Source organism: Bemisia tabaci, chromosome 1, assembly GCF_918797505.1.
Source record: "Bemisia tabaci chromosome 1, PGI_BMITA_v3".
In the NCBI taxonomy this organism is placed as follows: Eukaryota; Metazoa; Arthropoda; class Insecta; order Hemiptera; family Aleyrodidae; genus Bemisia; species Bemisia tabaci.
The window spans coordinates 81570209-81593408 of record NC_092793.1 but is presented as its reverse complement, the minus strand read 5'-3'; the positions used below and the strand labels follow the sequence as shown (position 1 = coordinate 81593408).

General features: G+C 39.3%; 1 protein-coding gene and 1 long non-coding RNA gene across 4 annotated transcripts; both read left to right on the top strand.

The window, feature by feature from the left end:
* Positions 1-9910: 9910 nt before the first annotated feature.
* On the top strand, positions 9911-13772 carry LOC109034783 (uncharacterized). Its single transcript, XR_011900896.1, has 2 exons — positions 9911-10039; positions 13269-13772. It is a non-coding gene; the product is annotated as an uncharacterized lncRNA (long non-coding RNA).
* Positions 13773-15209: 1437 nt separating this feature from the next.
* On the top strand, positions 15210-23151 carry LOC140223736 (uncharacterized). Of its 3 annotated transcripts, none has more exons than XM_072306584.1 (4): positions 15210-15534; positions 19002-19117; positions 21356-21484; positions 23020-23151. In XM_072306584.1, exons 1-4 carry the CDS (start codon positions 15486-15488, stop codon positions 23113-23115), a joined length of 390 nt encoding a protein of 129 aa, XP_072162685.1. In that variant the 5' UTR covers positions 15210-15485; the 3' UTR covers positions 23116-23151. The 3 variants fall into 3 exon arrangements, with proteins under 3 accessions (XP_072162685.1, XP_072162686.1, XP_072162684.1); XM_072306585.1 differs by lacking the exon at positions 15210-15534 and adding an exon at positions 17912-18282 and having other exon boundaries at positions 22990-23143; XM_072306583.1 differs by lacking the exon at positions 15210-15534 and adding an exon at positions 18124-18282.
* The last annotated feature ends 49 nt before the right edge of the window (positions 23152-23200 follow it).

Genomic DNA, 23200 nt, shown 5'->3' with positions numbered 1-23200 from the left:
CGTGGCAGCGAAATTTGAGCCAACGCTCCGGCTCATTCCTCCTGTCTTGTGCAACAGATTTTGGCAAAGCACGGTATTCCTCTGGTTCCACATCCTTCATACAGTCCAGACTTAGAACCTTGCGATTTCTGGCTGTTTCCAAAGCTGAAATCTCCAATGAAAGGGACTCGATTTGACTCCATCAATGACACAAAAGAGAATACGACGAGAGCGCTGAAGGACATCCCAGAGGAGTGCTTTTTGGACTGATTTGAACAGCTCAAAAATCGCTGGAACAAGTGCATTGTGTCTTACGGAGAGTACTTCGAAGGAGATTAAAGCCACAATGTCATGGGTAAGCTCAATTTCTCAAAATCTAAAAAGTCCTGATACTTTCCGGACAGACCACGTAATGCGTTTACTTTAAAATAAAAGCAGTTCATTATTTTTGAAAAACTGATTTACTTACTCTTTTTACCTTTATTGCCTGTAATTATTTATAAAAGTGGCACTTATAAGCTATGCTACAACTTAGCAGTTTATTCCCCAATGAATTCCAGTTCTTTATAATTCGGCCCTTGCATACAGTAATATTTACGAATGCCTCTTCGTCCTTACCGCAGCCCGTTTGTCCGTACCGTAACGTTATTGTCCTGTACCGTAGACCAGTAAAAAATTGTACAATTTGTTGCTTTAAAAAGAGCAAACCTGTAGAAATTCTTTAAAAAAGTTGTCTACCACAGCTTCTAAGTTAGTTCTAAAGAAATTAATTAAAATGAATCGTATAATTACATTTACCGGTTTTTATGGGAGAAAAATGATGGCGCAAAATTCTATAAATCGGACTTTAGAGCAATTTGGGTGCTAAATTTTGGAAGTAAAAACTTTGAAGGAAATTTTTTTTTATTCTTCTACAAGAATATATCTCATTGAGTGCAAAAAAACTTAAAACGGTATTATTATCGCACGTATTGATAGAAAAACAAGCCTGTTTAATTGGTCTACGGTACGGACAAAAAAACTTAACTTCCAGCGATAAAAGAGGCCAAAAAAATTTTTCTGTTGAAAAAGAAGATTGACCACTATTAAAATCGACTTTCCAAGAGTATGAGGACTTCAGAAAACATCCTGAAGTCTTGAAATAACTAAAGTCACTTTTTTACAAAACGATGGCTCCAAGAGCAAAACTTATTTGATTCTACTCGCGAGGGCGTATCTCAATTGGGCGTATTTATGCTAAAAGGATCATTGTGCATAGGGTTTACGTGCAACATTGTTCCTTTTAGCACAAATACGTCCAATTGGCCGTGAGCCCTAGACTGAAAGATTTATATGTCAAACAGGACTCATGTGGAAATTGAGAGGAATAAGTCAGAGGAGCGACGATGTACACGTTCGAAAAAGCGTTAGTGCTGAACGATTATGCCGATTTGCGCATAGGTGCGTGCTCCTGGATCTACGAATGTTGTTACCAAAATCTTTGTAGCTTCTAAAAAAGTAAAGCATACGTGCGGGCTCCTGGATCTACGAATGTTGTTACCAAAATCTTTGTAGCTTCTAAAAAAGTAAAGCATACGCCTGAAAATTGGACTTGCGTGTTACCTTTCAACTTAGCATGATACACTCAGCACTTAATTTGAGAGAGTAAAACACTAAGAAGTGGCCTGAACTGTACGTACCAAGGTGGAGAAATGTTGCTGGGTCCACACCATTTCGCGGGGAAATCAAAGCCAAGAAGTTCCAAAAATTATGATTAGATTCGAAAATAATTTTATTTTACTCAGTTTCCTACTGGTACTAGTGGTACTCATTAGAGTTAAAAAAAATTACTTTTGACTCCAATTATAATTTTTGGAACTCCTTGGCTTTGATTTCCCCGCGTAATGGTGTGGATCCAGCACCATTTTTCCACATTGTTACACTTAATTTGATACACTTCAATTTGACATATAGATCAACTGCACATCACCATAATCTCTAAAAGTTCCTTCATTAGGTCGGGTATGCAATCTCGTCATCAAATAATTAAAATAAATGTATCGAGATCATCAAAGCAGACTTCCGACCAAGGTCAAAGGGACAAGCTATGAGGTGCCCTTGCTTCAATTACTCAGCCGCCGATCATCGCAATCATTCTAGGCTCCTCCCTCATCTTCATAAAGTATCCTCAATAAATTCATTCAAAAAAATTTCCCCCGCGAATTTCTTGCGATTCCTAAATCAGATAAAAGTAGACACAATTCCTACATCATTGTTGCGAAAAAAATGCGATTTTTACATCGACGTGAGCATGATAATCATAAACGTCGGTAATCTAAACTCGGAGAAAGCCTAAGATTCTCCTTCAATTTCGGCTGATACCGCATACCTACTCCGGAGTTTCAATAGTTGCTCGCTTCCAGGGTAATTAAGTAAACAGGCTGGTCAAAAGCAGTTACTGTACTTCCAGTGCATTCCCAAGAAATCCAGTACCTCCTGAAAAAGTATTCAGTGTTTTTTCAGTTGGCACCTCCATTTGACGAAATTCTCGCTCGAATTGCGCCAAAATGACACATAAAACTTCGTTAATGCACACTGGGAAAAAGTTGCGGGATATTTGAACATACCGTCCGCGTTCCGGGCTCATAGACCGAAAGTTCCGGGTGCTGGAGCCGTAGCTTCAACAACTCAAGGTGCTAACCCTGGAACTTTCGGTCTCTGAGCCCGGAACGCGAACGGTATGTCTACATAGCCCCATAGGCGGTTCTACGGGGGTGCCAGTGGGTGCCGGGCACCCCCAAGCAAAAATTAAGTGCGGTTACCGGAACCGTGAAAGAGGCCTTCTTCTTCCTTCACCTCTATTTATTGCTTTTTTAACCAGTATAGAATTTAATATAAAAAGGACCAAATTATACCGCTTTTAAAGATTCTGCATTCGCTCACACTGACAATGAGTAAAAATCCCAGCAATTAATTGAATTTTTTTTTAAACAGAATTAATATTGATAGCCGTGTTTTACAAAGATCCTACTGTTTTTTCATGGTAAGGTTGTAGTTTTGATGGAAAGTTTTGCTAAAAATTTTCCACGTTGAATTTATAGGTATTTAAGCAGACAGGAAGGAGAGAAAAAGAGAAAGGATGGTAGGAAAGGGATAAAACTTGAGGGCCGAAACTTGGGCCTCCCCTGAGCGACCTTCCCCTTCGGGACCGGTCTCCGACATTTTTCACCTCTGGGCACCCCCAAACACGAAGGTCTAGAACCGCCTATGCATAGCCCGTAAGCACGGCTTCCACGGCCGGAGTTTTTGGTCAGTGATGGCTTGAGGAACTCCGCAGTCTAAAATCTTGCAGGCAAATATTACTCTGAGAATCAACAGGCAGGGGATTGCATACTTTCCAAGCTTCATTAAAAAACACGCGCGTGGCATGAAGGGAAAAGTTCCGGACCTATTCTTGCGGAATTTCCACACTTCTTCAGTACTTCCGGAACGCCCTTAAAAAATCCGGACCAATAGACACACCCGCTTGCTCACCGGGCGATAACCCTGAAATGGTGCTATTTCCTCTGGCGGAATATACGGGAATCTTATGACCAACGCGATTAGGAAGAACTCGCTTACTCGAACGAGCCATTAGGAAAAGTTGGACTGAGACCTCGAATATTTTTATGTTAATTCCGTAATTAATAAAATTTGTATTTAAAAATTTGTTTCCTCTAAAGATTCAGCAATTGAAATTGTGCTAGCGTGCGAAGGAAATACGCGGTGTGGACACTTATAGGTTGCTAAATTTCCTTGGAGGAAAAAACAATTTCTATATATAGTATATAACATTTTTATGCCGTAATTTGAGTATTTCCCCTTAAGAATTTCAGACATTCAAAATTGAGCTGTCAATATAATTTTTGAGACAGAAACAAAAAAAAGCAATCACAAGCTATTCACGAAATTCGTCATTAATTTGGGGAGATTTGGCAACGTCCAAATGTACATAACAGCGTTAGACCCTAGCAAGACAAAATTTTCAGACTTCTAAAATTGAGTTGTCAATATAATTTCTAAGAAAACTAAAGGAACTTAATCATAAGCTTTTCAGGAAATTCGCGCCTTATAGGAGGAGATTTGGCAACGTCTAAATGTGCATACGGCGTTATACCCTAGCAAGACTCGAATTCGGCTTGAAGAATTTTCAAAATGTCTGTCTCGTTCGGGACCGGTTTGGAGCTGCGCAGTTGAATGATTGTTGTGATCTACCGGACCAGTATCCCACGCTGCGTGTCAGGCTGACGTGTAGATAAACGAGCAGCAGTGGAAACTTCCCCTATTTCTTGAACTCCGGGTCAACGGAACGATCACCTGTGAAAAAGCGCCATAGGGATGTTGGGTTAAAGAATGTGATCGAAGAAATCCACGGATGACATTTCATCAATTTTTTATTTCTTAATTTATTTATTTTTTTTTTTTTTTCGAGACAATAGGCGCTAATTCTTTAAACCGAAAAACATTCGACCACGATTCTGCCGTGCTAAAGAAAAACGCCGTATGAACCTTCAGTCGTTGTCAAATTTCCCTTAGTAAAATGCTAATTTTCAGGGAAATCTTGGAATGTTTTTCCTCCAATGTTTCAGAGAATTTTTTTCCGTGTCTCGTACTCTATGTTGGTTGAAACTAAGGAAGCTATGTTAAATTTCGCTGTAGAAAATAAAACTGCTGCTGTAGAAAGAATTCACAGAGAGTATGTATGAAGAGGGCTTTATGTTTGTTTCGAGTTTCGTACGCAGGTTTTGTGGACGCAGGTGACCCTTTAAATAAAAGAACGGGCTCATTTTATAGGATCGATTCCGTTTGCCTTCGGTCATAAGATATAAGCAAAGAAGTTCGAGGCTTTTGGATGAAACACAAAAAAAGCTTTGAAAATAATTTTGATCAAGCCTGCAGTAATTACTTACGGATTCGTGACTTACATGTATACGGAGGAGGCAAAAGAAACGACGACAACAGCTATATACAACCAAAAATTGCAACTCACCTGAAAAATAAAAACAAAGATCGCATTAAAAATATATCGAGCTTGGTGAAAATGGTTGATGACATCAATAATTATTTTATCTCATTTTCAACGAGTCATCATCAAACTATTACAAAACTATGAAAACACCTGAAATTCAACAGATAATCGTTGAAATGTCATCAGATTCAAAATTTTATCAGGTTCTCATCAAGAGATGAGAGCTTTAATCTTGTTTCACAAAATTCTGACGAAAAATGAAAAAAAATATGGATGGCATTTTTAGCATACTTGAGAGGTGAAAATTCAACACCTGATAAACATCATCGGAAGGGTGTTGCTCAAACATTGGAACCGCACTGGAAAAAAAAAAAAAAAAAAAAAAAAAAAACACATTGGATCTAGAGTGCAGACTCTTAAAAACATCGACAAGAAAAAGTACTCTTGATTCAATCAGAATCTAGCTTAAATTAAGAACCAAGCCTCTGGACTCTAGATCCGATGTGTGTGTTCCCCCCCCCCCCCCCCCCAGTGCGTTTCTCTCATTTCAATAGAGTCAAACAGTCAAAGAAAAGCAATTTTTTGCCATGAATATATCGTCACTCCCACAGCGTAAAAGCATATCTCGATTTTCGCATGAGCCCGGGAAAGTATAGAGTTATACGGAGAAGAAGGCTCGCGTGGAAATTGAGATACGCCTTGACGTCACGGGAAAGACGAAATAGGACACATAAGGTACAATTCTCTGCGACAATAAGTTCCTAAAGCGTTCAAAAATTTTATTTTTTTATCACAGATATTTTTACCGAGAAGTCCATTTTGCAAAGCTTTGGATCGGTTGTGCTGCGGTCACAGGATCATGCTCTGATAATTGATTCTTGTGGAAAAGCTAGAAATAATGGGATTCGGTCCAAACAGTAACTTCCTACATTCAATTTTAACCAAGGTACCGCGTTTTGAAAACTTCTGTTTATGGCGTCCGGTAGTGACCCCCTTGGTTTCTTCCACCTTTCTTTCAACCGAATTTCACGTTGGGTAACGAATACAAATGTGCGTTCCCCTGATGACAGATGGATGTATTTCTACCAAACAGACCTATGTGGAGGTGAGAAATATGGGGTGTGCTCTAGGAAGCTGCATAAGAAGCAATGTAAAAGTGGGCGTGATTCCTTTTGAAGAATTGGAAAAGCGGGATATTACATTCTATCAAAGAGACCTATGTGCCAACTGAATGCGGAACTCATGAGCCGCGAGGATGGGACGAGAGCGTTGTGGACAGGGCTCATGAGTTAAAGACGAAGCGGAGCCGGGAAGGCGGCGGACGGTGGTTCCTCCATCTCCGTTGACGTCACTGGCGCTTTATTATTCTCACTCACTCTTACAGCCAGAGAACTAACGAGCGCACCCCATATTTCTCACCTCCACATAGGTCTGTTTGGTAGAAATACGTCCAGATGAAACCATGGTGAAAGAAACCAAGGGTGTCTATGCCTCGATGGATGACGTCAGAAACCAAATTTTTCAAAGCGCGATATCTCGGCTAAGATTGAACGAGGAAAGAGACAGATCTTATTATTTTAAGCTAATCTATAGGAATCAAGCACCAAGAAACGAATCCATGACCAGCTCAACTGACCCATTAAATACAGTTCATTATTCATTCTGATTGATTTAATCCCTCCTTTTCAGCTGGCGGCACTTCCCGAGTATAAAAATAGCAGACGAGTCTCCGTTTTTCTGAGCCGCGAAGATGAAGTTTCGACGGACGAGATAGTGATTGATCTGCTGAAATCCAACAAATCCTGCTATATCCCGAAGTAAGTCGAGTCAGCGCTCCATCATTTTATTTTGTCTTATATCTCCTGACCTCACTCAATATTCTCCGAGAAGTCTGTCTACCGTATGCGCGAATTGAACTTTTGCGTCATTAGTGATGACGCAAAGAGCCGAATCTTATATGAACTTATTGGAGAGAAATCGAGGTTACTCGAGGAGTCAAGTGACTATGAAGAGAGCAACCATTTTAATCGGTGGATGTTTAAAAAAAAAAATAGGTCGTTGTGCCTGAGAGCAAGTCAAAGAGGTTTCAAGGTTGCCACAGAATTTCGCAAAAGAAATTCTCTGATAATTCGACCGTTGTGCCTGAGAGCAAGTCAAAGAGTTTTCAGGGTTGCCATAGAATTTAGCAAATGAAATTCTCTGATAATTCGGCCGTTGTGCCTGAGAGCAAGTCAAAGAGTTTTCAGGGTTGCCATAGAATTTAGCAAATGAAATTCTCTGATAATTCGGCCGTTGTGCCTGAGAGCAAGTCAAAGAGTTTTCAGGGTTGCCATAGAATTTAGCAAATGAAATTCTCTGATAATTCGGCCGTTGTGCCTGAGAGCAAGTCAAAGAGTTTTCAGGGTTGCCATAGAATTTAGCAAATGAAATTCTCTGATAATTCGGCCGTTGTGCCTGACAGCAAGTCAAAGAGTTTTCAGGGTTGCCACAGAATTTAGCAAATGAAATTCTCTGATATTTCGGCCGTTGTGCCTGACAGCAAGTCAAAGAGTTTTCAGGGTTGCCACAGAATTTAGCAAATGAAATTCTCTGATATTTCGGCCGTTGTGCCTGAGAGCAAGTCAAAGAGTTTTCGGGGTTGCCACAGAATTCAGCAAATGAAATTTCCTGATATTTCCCTGATTTCCCCGACAAATTTGAGTTAAATTCCCTGATTATTGTAAATGTACGAGATGGTCAAAAAGATAACTTTGAAGTAGTTTTTAGGCAATAATGTTGTTCAAAGTGTCAGACTCACTCTAGAGAGCAAATAAAGGTGAATTATACATTTTTCCCTGCACTGGAAAAAAAAACACATTGGATTTTGAGTCCAGACTCTTGAAAATATCGACAAGAAAAAGTACTCTTGGCTCAATCAGAATCTAGCTTAAATCAAGAAGCAAGCCTCTCAATTTAAGCGGATTTCGTTTTGATTCAAGCAAAAATCCGATTGAATCAAGAGTATTTTTTCTTGTCAATGTTTTCAAGAGTTTGGACTCTAGATCCAACGTGTTTTTTTTTTCAATGACGATTGTTATGACACTTGCATAACAATCCCTGACACTTTCATAACAGTCCCTGAAATTTCCCGGTATTCCCTAATGGGCCTGTTGCATGCAAGAGATACAGCCGCGCGAATAAACTTTTTAGAGGTTAAATGACACGAAAATTACGATGGTCACATTAAACAAGTCTGAAATACACTCCTTACTGCGCAATTTGCGTTGTTGGGAACGCGCTTTTTCAAATTTCCCGCGTCTGGGGGCAGTTTTCTAATCACCGGAAACGAGCAAACGGCGGGCTCGGTGATTTCCGGCGGATGTCGAGTCGTTGTTGTTGTTGTTATTTTTTCCTTCAGTTTGTTTACAAACCCAACGTGATCTCTTATAGTGGTCCATATATACGCTTTATGCAGTAACCAAATCGATCAACTTTTAAATATCCAACGCAATCCTTCTACATTTCATTTCACGATATCACGAGCTCCGATTTTAGGTTATGTTGTCAGTTTTAGTTGACCGGAAATAGCCGCGAGTTGCCGTTAATATTTCCGTTAGAAAACTGCCCCCAGACGCGGGAAATTTGAAAAAGCGCGTTCCTGACAACGCAAATTGCGCAGTAAGGAGTGTATTTCAGACTTTTTTAATGTGAGCATCGTAATTTTCGTGTCATTTAACCACTAAAAAGTCTATTCGCACGGCTGTATCTCTTGCATGCAACAGGCCCATTGCGGCAACCCTGAGTTTTACAAGCGCTAACGTAGGTATTCATTTTGACCTCATTTGGAGCAGAAAGGAAACAAGCCGCATCAGCTACTTCTACATTTCATCGGGCCATTTAATTTTTTACATTAAAACGGTTGTCCGGATTTCTGTCCAAATTTCAGCGAATATTCTGCATAGTACGGAGCACATTCCTTCAAGTTTTCAAAGGAATCCACAAAAGCGTTCTCTTGTAGAAAATTAAATTGTCCACCAAAATGGTTATACCTGATATGGCTTAGTTCCTTTCTACTAAATGCGGTCCATTTAGTAGGTTGTTTTTCAATGAATTTACCCTTAAAATTTACTAGGGAACAAGTTTGACATTTTCAGTATTACATATGAATCGGCCTATGTGATAATCTAAAGGTAAAAAGAAATCGTTGCCTATACAATGCTCGTGGCGGAGTCTGGTTTTGACTAATTGTTTAATCGTAATAACAATATAACGTTTGCGGCAACGATTCGTTCGGTCTCTAAAACAATGCAACATTTAAGTCAAGAAAGAGCTTTTCGTAGTTTTCGTTGACGCTAATTGTGCCTACGGCTAAAAAAAAAAAGGCGGGACCCTGAATTCACCATAAATGAATATTTATTTTTTTCTCCGTGAACAACTCCGCTTTTTTTCCTCGGTGTAACATGCCCAAAAAGTCAATTTTACGGAAGACATTTTATTTCACTTCATGAAAACGGTCGAAAGGGCGCTTTTATTTTATCAAGAGTGTGTGGAATTGTGGATTTGGAGCGAGTTGTAGGCTATTGCCGATTATTACAATCCTGCTTTTTCGGTGAATTGATGAGTAGATGTAATTTGGAAATGATAAGGGTTTTCCATGAAATATTCTCAGAAAGTTCCTCTGTTTCTCCTTTAGTCCCTAAAAGTCCTATAAAGTCTTCATGACTGGACAGAGTGAGCAGAGGCCAATTTCGACAAATCTGCCTAGTTTGTACTGAATCATGGGCAACGTGTTACCTGAAACTTCGGCGAGGAGTGACGTCAAAGACCCATTTTCCGATTTTTTGGATATGTTAGATTTAGATAATCCCGTAGACTAATGCACATTCGAATGCATGTCATTCAGCAATACGGATCTACCTACGTAAACATACTTATTCAACCATAAAACATTCTGTGTTTAAATAGCTGACTGGAGATGACATGGAAATGGTGAAGATTGAATCAGTAGAGGAAGTAAAGACTCTGCCTAAAAACTCATTTGGTATTCGTGAAGTGCCCGCTTCTGAAGAGAGAGAGAGGACGCTTTGGCTTCAGGTAAGAGTATTTGCTTTTCATAGTAAGTACAGTTGCAAAATTTAACGTGACATTTCCATTTCATACTTTATCATACTGCCTTTGCAAAAGTTAATAAAAATTCCTCATCGTCCAGAATTTACATCTCGCTATCGTGATGATTGTCTAATAAATAATGCTCGAGACTTCCAATGAAAAAAATGACGATGCTATGCAAAACAGAAAATGGCGAAGCTTCTTTTACTGTCTTCTTTCAAGGACTTGGTCTAAACGAGTGTCAAAATTTTAAAGAAATTTCCTAAACCTGAACCAGAAACCGAGAAATCGCACAGAATGTGCCTCATACGAAGATTTACATTACCCTAAACAACACTTGAAGGAGCCTCAATCAAGTTCGAGCAGCGTCTGGCTTTAGAGCCTTAGGTTAGGAGATTGGCTGTATGCGATCGACTCTAGTCGAAACGGTGTTTAAAACGCCTTCAATTCCTCCGCATGCAACATGCGACACAAACAATGGACTACGCGTTACGTGTATACAACGTCGCACAGAGGGCCAGGGATCGAATTTAGCTGGACAAAAGTCCATTTTGGCTTGTCCGGAAAATTCGAAAATAGACACCACTGAGCGATAAGGTATATCATGGAGTATCTGTACATCACTGGGTTTGGGGGTCTTATCACTAATAAGACTGCGATGCCAAGATTTTCCCGAGCGCGCGTGGTGTGTTTATTTATCCTGTATGCTGGCTTGGTTCAACGCTCATCCAAAAGGTTATGTTCCACAAACCTTCGAGTGTTTCCCAACATAACGAGTGTTTTACCAAGTTAGATTAACATGTTTTCATTTTACTTTAAGGTATTTTTATCAATTTTGTGCATTGTATAGTCTGGTACACAAAATTAAAAACTGGGCACGAAAATGTCCTAATTTTTAGGTTTAAAGAGGTCTGCAATTTTCTGTAAAGATCTGTAAGGTTACGGACCGCTACCATGTGGTTCAGTACATCCTAAACATCTAAATTTTCATTGGTTCATTTGCCTTTTCTTGCCTTACCGTGAGTTATGAATTTTTTTGTGACGCAAGATCGAGGATTTTATGCTAATTTCTTATTAGATCACTCACGTGCCAGGCATTGACGATTCTTGCATGTTGGCATCAATGCTCTTTCTCATCGTAAATACACTAACGAAAATCGATTCTAGGTTAGGATTTTCGATATATATCGATTCTATCGTAGATGTGTTCATATGGATGAAAGGCAGTGTTGCCAAATTGCAAGCATGCCGTATAATGGCGCTATCCTACGCTAATCTACTTATATTGTTATTATAGATGCCCATACAATTGCGGCCCGACTTCTGGGGTTAAATTATGACTGATTCTGAATAAAATTTTCTAATTCAAGGTTTTATTCCGGCTTTGCCTTTCTATCTTCTAATTTCTGGCAAAAGAAGTGCATTCTTCAAAGCAATATTTTCATTGGTTCCGCCAAAAAATACGCGACAAGCAGACGACTCCTGAATTTTCTGGACATGTCTGGAGGGTTCAAATGGTCAATTTTGTGTAAGAACACACTCTGAAATTTTAGAATTTCTTATGTTTACTCGCATTTTTCGCAATTTCCTGAGCAATGAGTATTTTCGTTGGGCGAGATGAGATTCAATACTATAATTACGCTGAAAAATACGCGACGTGCAAACGACTCCTGAATTTTCTGGACATGTCTGAAGGGTTCAAATTGTCAATTTTAAGTAAAAGCACACTCTGAAATTTGAGAATTTCTTTGGTTCACTTGCAGTTTTCGGCAGTTTTCTGGGCTATGAATATTTTCGTTGGGCGAGATGAGATGCAATGCTAATTCTGCTGAAAAATACGCGACATATATTCCCATATATTACTCAGAGATAAATCATCATTTTTCAAATTTTTTGAATTTTAAACTGGAAAATGTTGAACAAAGAAAGCAAAACTGTAATTTACTCACCAAAATAACCCTCAGAAACCAATTTCTTCACACAAAACAAACTCAGGTACCTCTGAAGATTTGAGTGAAAAATTGCCATTAATTACCCGTTGATAAAGCAATTTTTTTAAATAATTCTCATCAAAAACTTCAAAATTTCTTAAAAGAAACCCAAAATATGGATTCAGCGACCTAAATTACCCCTAATAACATACATTCTCTCATATTAGTAAGTTCAGGCGCCTCTGAGGACTTTTGTCCGGCTAAACTTGGCTGCTGGCCCTCCGTGCGTCGTCGTCCCGTCATGTTCGTGCCTCATGTCTTATTATTCTGCCGTGCTAAGGAAAAACGCCGTAGCCTTCATTCGTTGCCAAATTTCCTTTTATAAATCACGAATTTTCGGGAAAATTTGTAAACGTTTTCCCTCTAATTATTCAGATAATTTTGTTCGCAATTTCAACTAAATTTCCTAAAAATTCCAAGGAAAAATGTCCAAAGCTTTCTTCAAAAATACACGTTTTATCGAAGAAAATTTGGCAACTCTCGATTATCCATACGGCGTTCTTTCTCAGCACGGCAGCATTATCGTTCGAAAAAAAACGCACTGGAAAAAAAAACACATTGGATCTAGAGTCCAGACTCTTAGAAACATCGACAAGAAAAAATACTCTTGATTCAATCAGATTTAAGCTTAAATCAAGAACCAAGTCTCTTAATTTGAGCGGATTTCCTTTTGATTTAAGCTTAAATCTGATTGAATCAAGAGTCCTTTTTCTTGTCAATGTTTTCAAGAATCTGGACTCTAGAGCCAATGGGTTTTTTTTCAGGATGCTCTTGGCAGTGTCTTCGCTAGCTGACTAAGCTTTGACTTGGATCAGTGATGAGGTATTTTCTTCAAATTAAAAACAGATCTAATAAAATCACGGAATAATTCAACTCTTCCTCCTCGTGTTTGTCGTGCGAAGAAAAACGCCGCATGAGCATTCAAATGTTGCCAAATTGCCTCTCGGAAAATATTTTCTTTAGCTTTCCTTGAAAAACTTTATCAATATTTATCTTTGAAATATTCGGTCACGTAAGCTCAAATCACGAACAATATCCTCTAAAAATTCGGAAGAAAAACATTTACAAATTTTCCTGCAGATTTGTGATTTGTAAAAGGAGAGTAGGCGACGCCTGAGGATTCACACGGCGTTCAACCTTAGCACGACAGTATGTATGTCCCTTCCTCTCAAACTAATCCAGTGCGCTTTTCAGTTGATTTAATCGAATCATCTTATTTTCAGGAGGTCTTGACCTGATGATTCTACCTGGTCTAGCTTTCACGGCAACAGGCAAAAGGTTAGGCAAAGGCAAAGGATACTACGACCGATATATCTTGAAAGCACGGAATGTTCGCCCGCCAGTTCTGGTTGGAATTGCTTTTAGGCAACAAATTGTCCCTAATATTCCTGTCACCGAAAATGATATTGATGCAGATATTGTCATCAGTCCATGATATTTGTTCATCAATTATTCCTCAGTCTACGCATGAAAACATCTTAAAAGAAGTGGCAAAGGAGTCAAATAGGAGCCATGCGTGTTTGTAACTAAGAAGAGGAATGAAATGAAATAATTTCAAGGAGTCAAAATTGCTGTCGTTGTTAATTTTTAGGTTTGCCATTCCAATTTCCACATTCCACATTGTTTGAAGAGTTCGTTATATTTAGAGAATGAATGCGACTATCGTTGTGCCTTTATAATGTTAAAAATATGTGTTCAAAAATATAGAAGATAATTCACACATGAAACTTGATAGTTTTTCATTCACGTTTCATAAGAATATTTAACTAAAATTAATACCAGGGTTTCCATAATGTTTTAATCTTTTAAGATTCCCTGACTTTCTTCTGCATTTCTCAGACTCCAAAATATTGCCCGCCCTGACTTTCCCTGACCTTCGAATTAAATTTCCAATAGATTTTCTCCTTTCAATTGCGCTGTCTTCGGCTAAACGCTGCTCGAGAAATTCCCCGACTTTTCCTATATGAATATACCATTTTCCCGGTGGCAGTAACTTCCATAACATTCCCTGGCTTTCTCTGACTTCTCCCCTAGTTTTTTAGACCTCTGGAAACCCTGTGATACACCCTCCACTTATAATACTGAGAGGGAATATCCTAATTTTTATGAGTTTCAAAAATATTTTAAATTAATTGTTTTGCTGTTAACAATATTTTTATTAATTTACATAAATAAGTATGGTTTTTGAAAAGTACTACTACGAAATATGATCGTCATTATTCGGGTTTGGCACACTTATTCACTTCTTCTTTTCACTCATTTATACTTCTCTCTCTTCCAAAATTCTGTCTTAACTTTTCATTCGATCGTCTGTGTTTGATCATTAGTTGGATTGCATTTTGCAAAAAGGAACCAGAAGCATTGCAATGTTGCTAAAATTCTGCAACTTCATCCTTTGCGATAGAAATATTGAAATCTTGAAAAAGTACGACATTTACACGGTAATTTTGTCTTAAATTTACGGTTTTTAGCGAGTAAAAAAGAAACTGTTTACAGATGATCCGATTTTTCTTCTAAGACAAAAGAAGTCGCACAATCTTAGCAACATTGCAATGCTCCTGGTTCCTTTTTGCAAAATGCAATCCAGTTTATCTATCGATATAATCACATGTCGGTGACTTCAGTTAGTTCGGTTCCCGGTTGTCACATTTGACTCCGCGTCACCAATTTGATATATAATTTTTGCGGGGAAAAGTGACTCCTGTTTTAGGTTTATTTCAAAAACGACGTGAGTACCGTGATGAGTTCCCTTCGCAAATTATTGTTTTGAGGAGTAAGCCAGAAATAGTAATTCCTTAGTGCGGTGCAAATCATAAATTCTGAGTGGGCGATCGAGAGAAGACATGCGTGGGGGTGTGACGTGAATTGTCGATCTGTTTCTGAGTGAAGTACAGCTTGAGGCTCAGTTGGACAACATTTTGCAATTTGGAACTATAAATTCTGGCTCTTCTGGAAAAACACTTATGTGCATAGGGAAACTAATGGCACATAGGTTGTTTTTAACCCGGGCTGGAATTTATAGTTCCAAATTGCAAAAAGTAGTCCAGTTGAAGTGAGAAAACAGTTTTTTTTTTGTTTTTTTTTTCTAAAAATGTGTTGAGATTGCTAACATCGTCTTTAACGCGGCCGATAAAGTTCCGTTTCATTTCCTTAGCGATCATACTTCCTTCACTGCGTTTACAATCATTTTCGTACTGAGAAATTGCAGCATAAGCGAAGGTGAAAATACTTTTAAGTTCTATGGACCTAACGTAGTTCCAATCTTTCGTTTAAAAAAATTGTCTACAGGTTCATTGTAGATTTGATTAAATGAGATATTGCAACTGGGTACATGAACAATCAGAAATGGAAAATTGTAACGAGTGTTGAATTGTGAAAAATCTGGTGACGTAAATACTTAAGAATAACATTATGCGCCTCCGTTTTAAATAATTGAGACCATGAAGGTGCTGACTATTTTGATTATTTCCATACACGCCGTTTTTGAGGGTTCGTTGATTTATTTTATTTCGCATGCTAGTCTAATTTATTTCTATTTCCACTTCGGATCTAAGCATATTCTAGGCAAAAATCTGCATACATTTCCGGAACAAATAAACATTTCAGTAATGAAATCCAAGTTGCTAAAATTCATGATTTACTGCGAGCCACGAGAGAGAAAGGGTCAAACTGTGTCATAAACACTGAAAGAAGAGAAATCGGCCGCCTAGTTATTCATCTAGCCATCAGCATGGTTAACTTGTTCGTTCAATTTGAAATTATACGCACGTTATCGGCAGATACAATTTCAATATGTTGAAATGGCAAAGAAGTAAAAGAGGTTGTTCCAAAAACGCCGATTTTGGCCCCCCCCTGGATTCGGCCCAAACTTTGCTCAGATGTTGTACTAAGTGTCCCCGACGCTTGGGCAAAATTTCAGCCCCCTCGGATAATTAGGGGGGAGGGGGCAGGGGGGCAAAGTTGCAATTTTTTCAAAACTTTAAAAATCGATATCTCGCGAACGGTTTGAGTGTAAGTGTTGCGGTTTGCGCTAAAAAACGTTAAAAAATATTCTCTACACGAATATTGATGCTGTTTGCATGGTTGCGTAATTTATCGTAGTCATAAATCGATTTTTTCGATTTTGGAGGTTCGACTTTTTTTCGTTTTTCGTCTCTCCTCTCCAGGCGATCGTTGCTACGTGAATGAAACCGGTTGAGGCGATTCTCCATGAAATTCTGCATCTGCTACACTTTGTTTGACCTTGGGGAAACGATTCGTTCGTGAGTTATAGCGATTTTTCTGCGCGTTACCGGTTACGCGCGGGCGGCATATCGGCGGCGCTCCATCCCGCACGGGCGAGGCAGAGGTTGTTTCACCGCTAGGGCCTTATATTCATGCTGTAGGCTGTAATTATCGATATTTTCTCCTCCCCCCACCCTTCCCCTCCAATAAATATTGTTTTAATACTTCGTTATACAGGGTGTCCCAGACCATCCGTAACAGGTCTTTTTCTCGGTTGGTTTAGTTAGTACGAAGTGGGGGACCGCGGGGTTATATAGGGAATTGACCCCAAGGAATCCGAATTTCACGGTCCCGAAACCCCCTATGCCCCCGCTTGGGAGGTAGGTGCCCCCCTTAGGGTCATGATCCCAAAAGTCGGGAGACATTGTGCCTCCCCCTTTTACGCCCCGAGGGTGGCTAGGGGGGCCTCGGGACCATAAAAATCGGATTCCCTGGGGTCGATTACCTGGGAAATCATCTTTTTCCGGAGGGTCTACGTCAATTTTTGACCAAAGGGAAATTATCGAGGAGGCCGACGTCCCCGTTTTGAAGAGATCATTTTTGGGCGCAAATTGACGTAGACCCTCCGGAAAAAGATGATTTCCCAGGTAATCGACCCCAGGGAATCCGATTTTTATGGTCCCGAGGCCCCCCTAGCCACCCTCGGGGCGTAAAAGGGGGAGGCACAATGTCTCCCGACTTTTGGGATCATGACCCTAAGGGGGGCACCTACCTCCCAAGCGGGGGCATAGGGGGTTTCGGGACCGTGAAATTCGGATTCCTTGGGGTCAATGCCCTATATAACCCCGCGGTCCCCCACTTCGTACTACCTAAACCAACCGAGAAAAAGACCTGTTACGGATGGTCTGGGACACCCTGTATAACGAAGTATTAGAACAATATTTATTGGAGGGGAAGGGTGGGGGGAGGAGAAAATATCGATAATTACAGCCTACAGCATGAATATAAGGCCCCAGCGGTGAAACAACCTCTGCCTCGCCCGTGCGGGATGGAGCGCCGCCGATATGCCGCCCGCGCGTAACCGGTAACGCGCAGAAAAATCGCTATAACTCACGAACGAATCGTTTCCCCAAGGTCAAACAAAGTGTAGCAGATGCAGAATTTCATGGAGAATCGCCTCAACCGGTTTTCATTCACGTAGCAACGATCGCCTGGAGAGGAGAGACGAAAAACGAAAAAAAGTCGAACCTCCAAAATCGAAAAAATCGATTTATGACTACGATAAATTACGCAACCATGCAAACAGCATCAATATTCGTGTAGAGAATATTTTTTAACGTTTTTTAGCGCAAACCGCAACACTTACACTCAAACCGTTCGCGAGATATCGATTTTTAAAGTTTTGAAAAAATTGCAACTTTGCCCCCCTGCCCCCTCCCCCCTAATTATCCGAGGGGGCTGAAATTTTGCCCAAGCGTCGGAGACACTTAGTACAACATCTGAGCAAAGTTTGGGCCGAATCCAGGGGGGGGCCAAAATCGGCGTTTTTGGAACAACCTCTTTGGCCGATCTGTATTATCAGAAAAAAAATCATTGTAATCATGTAAATCATTTTTATGTTACAATTCAGGTCCAGCATGTTTTCCAAAATATAACAGACTGGAAATTCAAACTTGAGCTGCAGTACTACCACAATTAATGGGAAATGCCCAAATCATCCAACAAAATGTGGTAGTACCACGATTTTAGGGGATAACCCCTAAAACTCTTTTTCGGAGATTTTATGATAAAATCAAACATCAACCGTGAATGAAGAATACTTCAAATTCGCTCTAAACCCTCCTAGGTTCTGTGCATTTTTGGCGTTTTATTCTCCTTCAATTTTAGGTGACGCAAGAATGGATACACGACGAAGAAATTATGGAAGCCAACAGATGTATTCATTCTTTGTTAAAAAGTTGGGGATATCTACGCATATTTCATCGGTTATCGAACTAAAAATACTCTCTCTAGGTATCACACTCAAAGTTCTTTTGCATATGAAGCATGAATTTTAGGCCTGAAATTGTGCCGAATTCTACGAAAGTCTTAATTTTTACTAGCCATTTTGATACAATATTTGCAATTATTGGCAGGTGTAAATGAAAGGGACCGAAATTCGCAACCATTTTCCTCCACAATCAAGTTACTAAAAGAGAGTATTTTCTTCGGAAAATACACTAAAACTTAGTTTAAGTGAAATTTTAGTGAGGTGGAAGGAAGATAGAGTTAAAAATGCAGTGATTATTTTCAAACTTCAGAGTTTGTCCTTCGTCTGCCCATCCCACATCTAGCTGGATCCATCACTCCAGGGTTGCCATAGAATTTAAAAAATGAAATTCCTGACATATCCCTGATTTCTCTGGCACATTTTGGTGAAATTACCTGACAATTGTGGATATGCCAGATGCTTAAAAAGACATGATTCAAAATAGTTTTCGGACAAAATTGGTTGTTCAAAACATCAAACCCGCTGCCGAAAGGACATAAAGGTGACTTGATAATTTTTTCATGACATTTTCATCATTTCCCCTTGCATTTCTAGATTTTCCCTGACTTTTTAAAATTATCTGGCATTTCCTGGTTTTCCCGGTATTCCCTGACTAGGGCAACCCTGCACTACTCCTCACAAAAATTTGACAAAAATACCTAGGAAAGCGGGAGCGACTGTATTCATGTGAGTTTTTTTTCAGCCCAGTCTGGTAGGATATCAACGGAAAGGTTGAGAATTATGGCAGAGCTGGATTGCAAGTTAGAAAAAATGAGTAAAGTGGAAAAGTTCTTTGAAAATCAATCTATAAGGAAACAGGTTAGTCAAGAATAACACACGCCGAAAGTCCGAATGAAATAGTTGACAAATATTGATCGACCTCTCACAATATAAGAGTTTCATATAAGCGATTTAATTTCCCAAAAAAGGAAAAAAGAGTCGGAGGAGCTCATGAGAACTTAGAAGCTTTGGACGTCGGGTGTTCGGTTTACTCCTCCAACAGATGAGACCTCACACGCATAGAACATCACTTATCCTAAGTAGCTACTGCTACTACCACTAATGACAGTACTCACACTAAATCTGCACAGTATCACCATCGGCGGCAGTTTCGGTTTATTAACTGATTGCAATTTCATCGCAAATTAAGTGTGTTTAGCCTAGAAAGTGACCTGTGCGTACGTGTTGAAAAATTTGCATACATCATTTACCTACTCTATAGACTGCGATACAGAAAAGTGAGGGTACCAATAACAAATAGCAGAGATTCAACGTGAATAATATTAAAAACTCCTGCATTGAGATGTAATTTACGAATATAAAGACGCACAATGGGCATGTTGCAAACTTTTACTAGAGCAAGAATAAGAGTTGTAACTCAAAGAAAGTGTCTCAAAAATTACGATGAGCGTATCGGCAAAGTCTGAAATGCACTTCTTGTTTCGGTGCTAGGTCATTTTTCCTAATTTTTTTTTTCCTACATCAGGTTTTCCTATTACTTTTTTCCTACTCGTTTTTTGTCCTATTACAGTAAGTCCTACGAGTGAGATGTCCCACTGGCTTTTTTCCTAAGGGTGTTTGTCCTAATAATTCAATAATAATTGAAACGTAAACATGAGCAGAGTAGAGGGAAATTTTTCAGAAAGAGTAAAGTTTTCTCAGCGAGCCGAATATAAGTGCGTGAACAGGAGACATTACAAGCTGAGCCTTCTATACCCTCAATATAAGGAGGAGGATGAAGCTCCACTACTTACGGGCATGCGGCCACAATTTTAACTTGTGAGGTACCTATGTTGTTTTTTTACTTTCTCGATCCCCTAGTTTTAAAATTGAATTTCGGACAAATGCCCCTAGGAAAAAAGCCAGTAGGACATCTCACTCGTAGGAGTAACTGTGATGGAACAAAAAACGAGTAGGAAAAAAGTATTAGGAAAAATTGCAGTAGGAAAAAATGTTTTAGGAAAAATGACTTGCCACCCTTGTTTCACAATTTGCATAAGAAATTTGCGTTTTTCGAAATTCCCGCTTCAAAAACGATACCACGGCACAATGGGAAATTTCGTTATTGAGGAGTCATTCCATCGAACCCCTGCTCACAAAGATACTACGAAATATTCAACATAGTTTTCAATCGCAAATTGAATTTTAACTAGGTAACTATTGAACGTTTCTGACTGAAAAATTCATTGATTTCTCTTCGAAATACACAACAAAATTAGCAAAATTTTGGACACGAATTATACACGATTATATTCTTGTGAGAAAGTCACATGTTTCAGTTCATTTTGCAACCTTGGAATGGTGTTATGGTCCTTCGTGCGAGAATCGACTATACGGACTACATTTTACAATACAGACTTACTTTTGCTTTATCTATAGAAGCTCCGAGCGGTATGGGAAAACTAATAGTATATGAGGCCTTATATGTAACAATGGCGGATGTGAAAAATCACCTTTTCGAAACACGCTTAAAACTATTTTGTTCACACAAAAATTTAATATGTTTGGCTCTGGCATAATGTACAGATCTCGAAGATCACGTCTCAAGTATTTTCTCAAAATTTTCTCGATGCCAAAACAGTTTTTTGAATGTGTTTCGAAAAGGTAATTTTTCACATCCGCTATTGTTACATATAAGTCCTCTTATATCGAAGGTGTAAGTCCGCCACCATGTGTTTCGGTTTGCGACGTCGGAGACTTCCTGTTATACTTACAATTTTTAACGGAAAACTACTCAATGGCAATTCTTAAAATTTGCCGTGATTTATCTTCTTTGGCGAGGAAAATTCAGCAAAAACTTCAAGGAATGATCTCAATTTGTTCTCATTTGAAAAATAATATAGAGGCGGAGTTTTTCAAAAACCGTAAACGAGATACGTGGTTGCGGACCTAAGCCGTCGATATGTTGTCTAAAAATGATAGAGAGATATTAGATCTTAATGGAAAAATGTAATCCAATTGAACCACGGTCTGACCTGATACTATGAAAATACCTTAAAAATTTTCGCTGTTTAAAAAGTATTGCACTCTACATTATATTAATTGGGGGGTTTTCAGTTCTTTGAACTACCACTAGTATCCAGCAGCAGACAGAATAGGAATTTATTTAAGCAGACCAGAGCAGCCGGACACGATCGAGATTTTCAAGGAAATGTTGAAGGATGGAAAACACGTATTCATTCCTTGGTAAGCAAGATCTAAATTTTGGATGATTTACCCTTAGCTCACATATGCTCCGGATATCAATCAAGGACAGAATGTTTTTAGAACTACATACGAATTAAGAGTGGCTACTAAATATTACAGAAGTAGTAAATCTAGCGCACTACGCTCGTAGAATTCAGGCTTAGCCACTGCGGTTTACTTTGTATGAAATGATTTTATGGACACGTTTTCATTCCTTGGTAAGCAAGATGTAAATTTTGGATTATTTACCCTTAGCTCACATATGCTCCGGATATCAATCAAGGACAGAATGTTTTTAGAACTACATACGAATTAAGAGTGGCTACTAAATATTACAGAAGTAGTAAATCTAGCGCACTACGCTTGCAGAATTCAGGCTTAGCCACTGCGGTTTACTTCGTATGAAATGATTTTATGGACGTATGTGTATGTAACGGGTGACGGGCCTATGTAAGTGTATCAACTTATTTTTATATACAGGGTGATCCAAAAGTCCCTTCCACCCCCTCTAACTTTTACCTAATTGAGGTAAAGATTTGAAACTTGGGGGATATTCCTAGGTCAAAGGGAGCTACTTTTTGGCCCCCCTAAAATTTTCAGGGGGGCCCCCCTTGGGGGGGCAACGGCCCCCAACTTTTAATTTTCAAATGGGAAGACCCCCTTTGTGATAGCTCGTTCGAAAGAGCATAAAGAAAGAAAACTTTTCGCGCAAACCCGAAGTCAATATCTCAAACCGTTTCAAAATGGCGGCCGGTTAAAGTTCAAAATGGCCGAAAATTCACACCGGTTATTTGTCGATGGATTTGCGCGAAAATCGGTAAGTAGGGGTATTTTGACACGGGAAAAACGAATTTGACGTTAGATTTTCAAAAAAACCGAAATTTCCAAAATGGCCGCCGGTTGAAGTTCAAAATGACCAAAAAATGATTTTTCAGAAATCTAAGTTCAAATTTGTTTATCTTATGCCAAAATACTCTCAAATTCCAAGTTTTAGGCAAATCCATCAGCAAAAAACCGAGGTGACAATTTTCGGCCATTTTAAACTTTAACCGGCGGCCATTTTGGAAATTTCGGTTTTATTGAAAATCTAACGTCAAATTCGTTTTTCCCGTGTCAAAATACCCGTACATACCGATTTTCGCGCAAATCCATCGACAAATAACCGGTGTGAATTTTCGGCCATTTTGAACTTTAACCGGCCGCCATTTTGAAACGGTTTGAGATATTGACTTCGGGTTTGCGCGAAAAGTTTTCTTTCCTTACGTTCTTTCGAACGAGCTATCACAAAGGGGGTCTTCCCATTTGAAAATTAAAAGTTGGGGGCCGTTGCCCCCCCCCCAAGGGGGGCCCCCTGAAAATTTTAGGGGGGCCAAAAAGTAGCTCCCTTTGACCTAGGAATATCCCCCAAGTTTCAAATCTTTACCTCAATTAGGTAAAAAGTTAGAGGGGGTGGAAGGGACTTTTGGATCACCCCGTATACGTACAGTGTCTCATGCATCTCATAGTGTGTGAGTATGTTGAATTTATTTTTATAGGGTCACTACAGAGAGAGACTTGGAACTTGTGTCAAAAAGAGGTTTATCAGATTTGGATTCATCGCTGAACAGATATGGATTCAGGCAACCAAATAGAACTATGGATCAACAGGAGGCCATTAAAACAGGTTGGTATCATAGTTTGAATTCGCTTAATTACCCGCTTTAAACTCTCAGATCT

Coding starts and splice junctions, on each gene's coding strand:
- LOC140223736 (XM_072306583.1), top strand. CDS start 18,168: ATGGATACACGACGAAGAAATTATGGAAGCCAACAGATGTATTCATTC. Junction 19,118..21,355: donor ATCAATCTATAAGGAAACAG/GTTAGTCAAGAA, acceptor GGGGGTTTTCAG/TTCTTTGAACTACCACTAGT. Junction 21,485..23,019: donor AAACACGTATTCATTCCTTG/GTAAGCAAGATC, acceptor TTATTTTTATAG/GGTCACTACAGAGAGAGACT.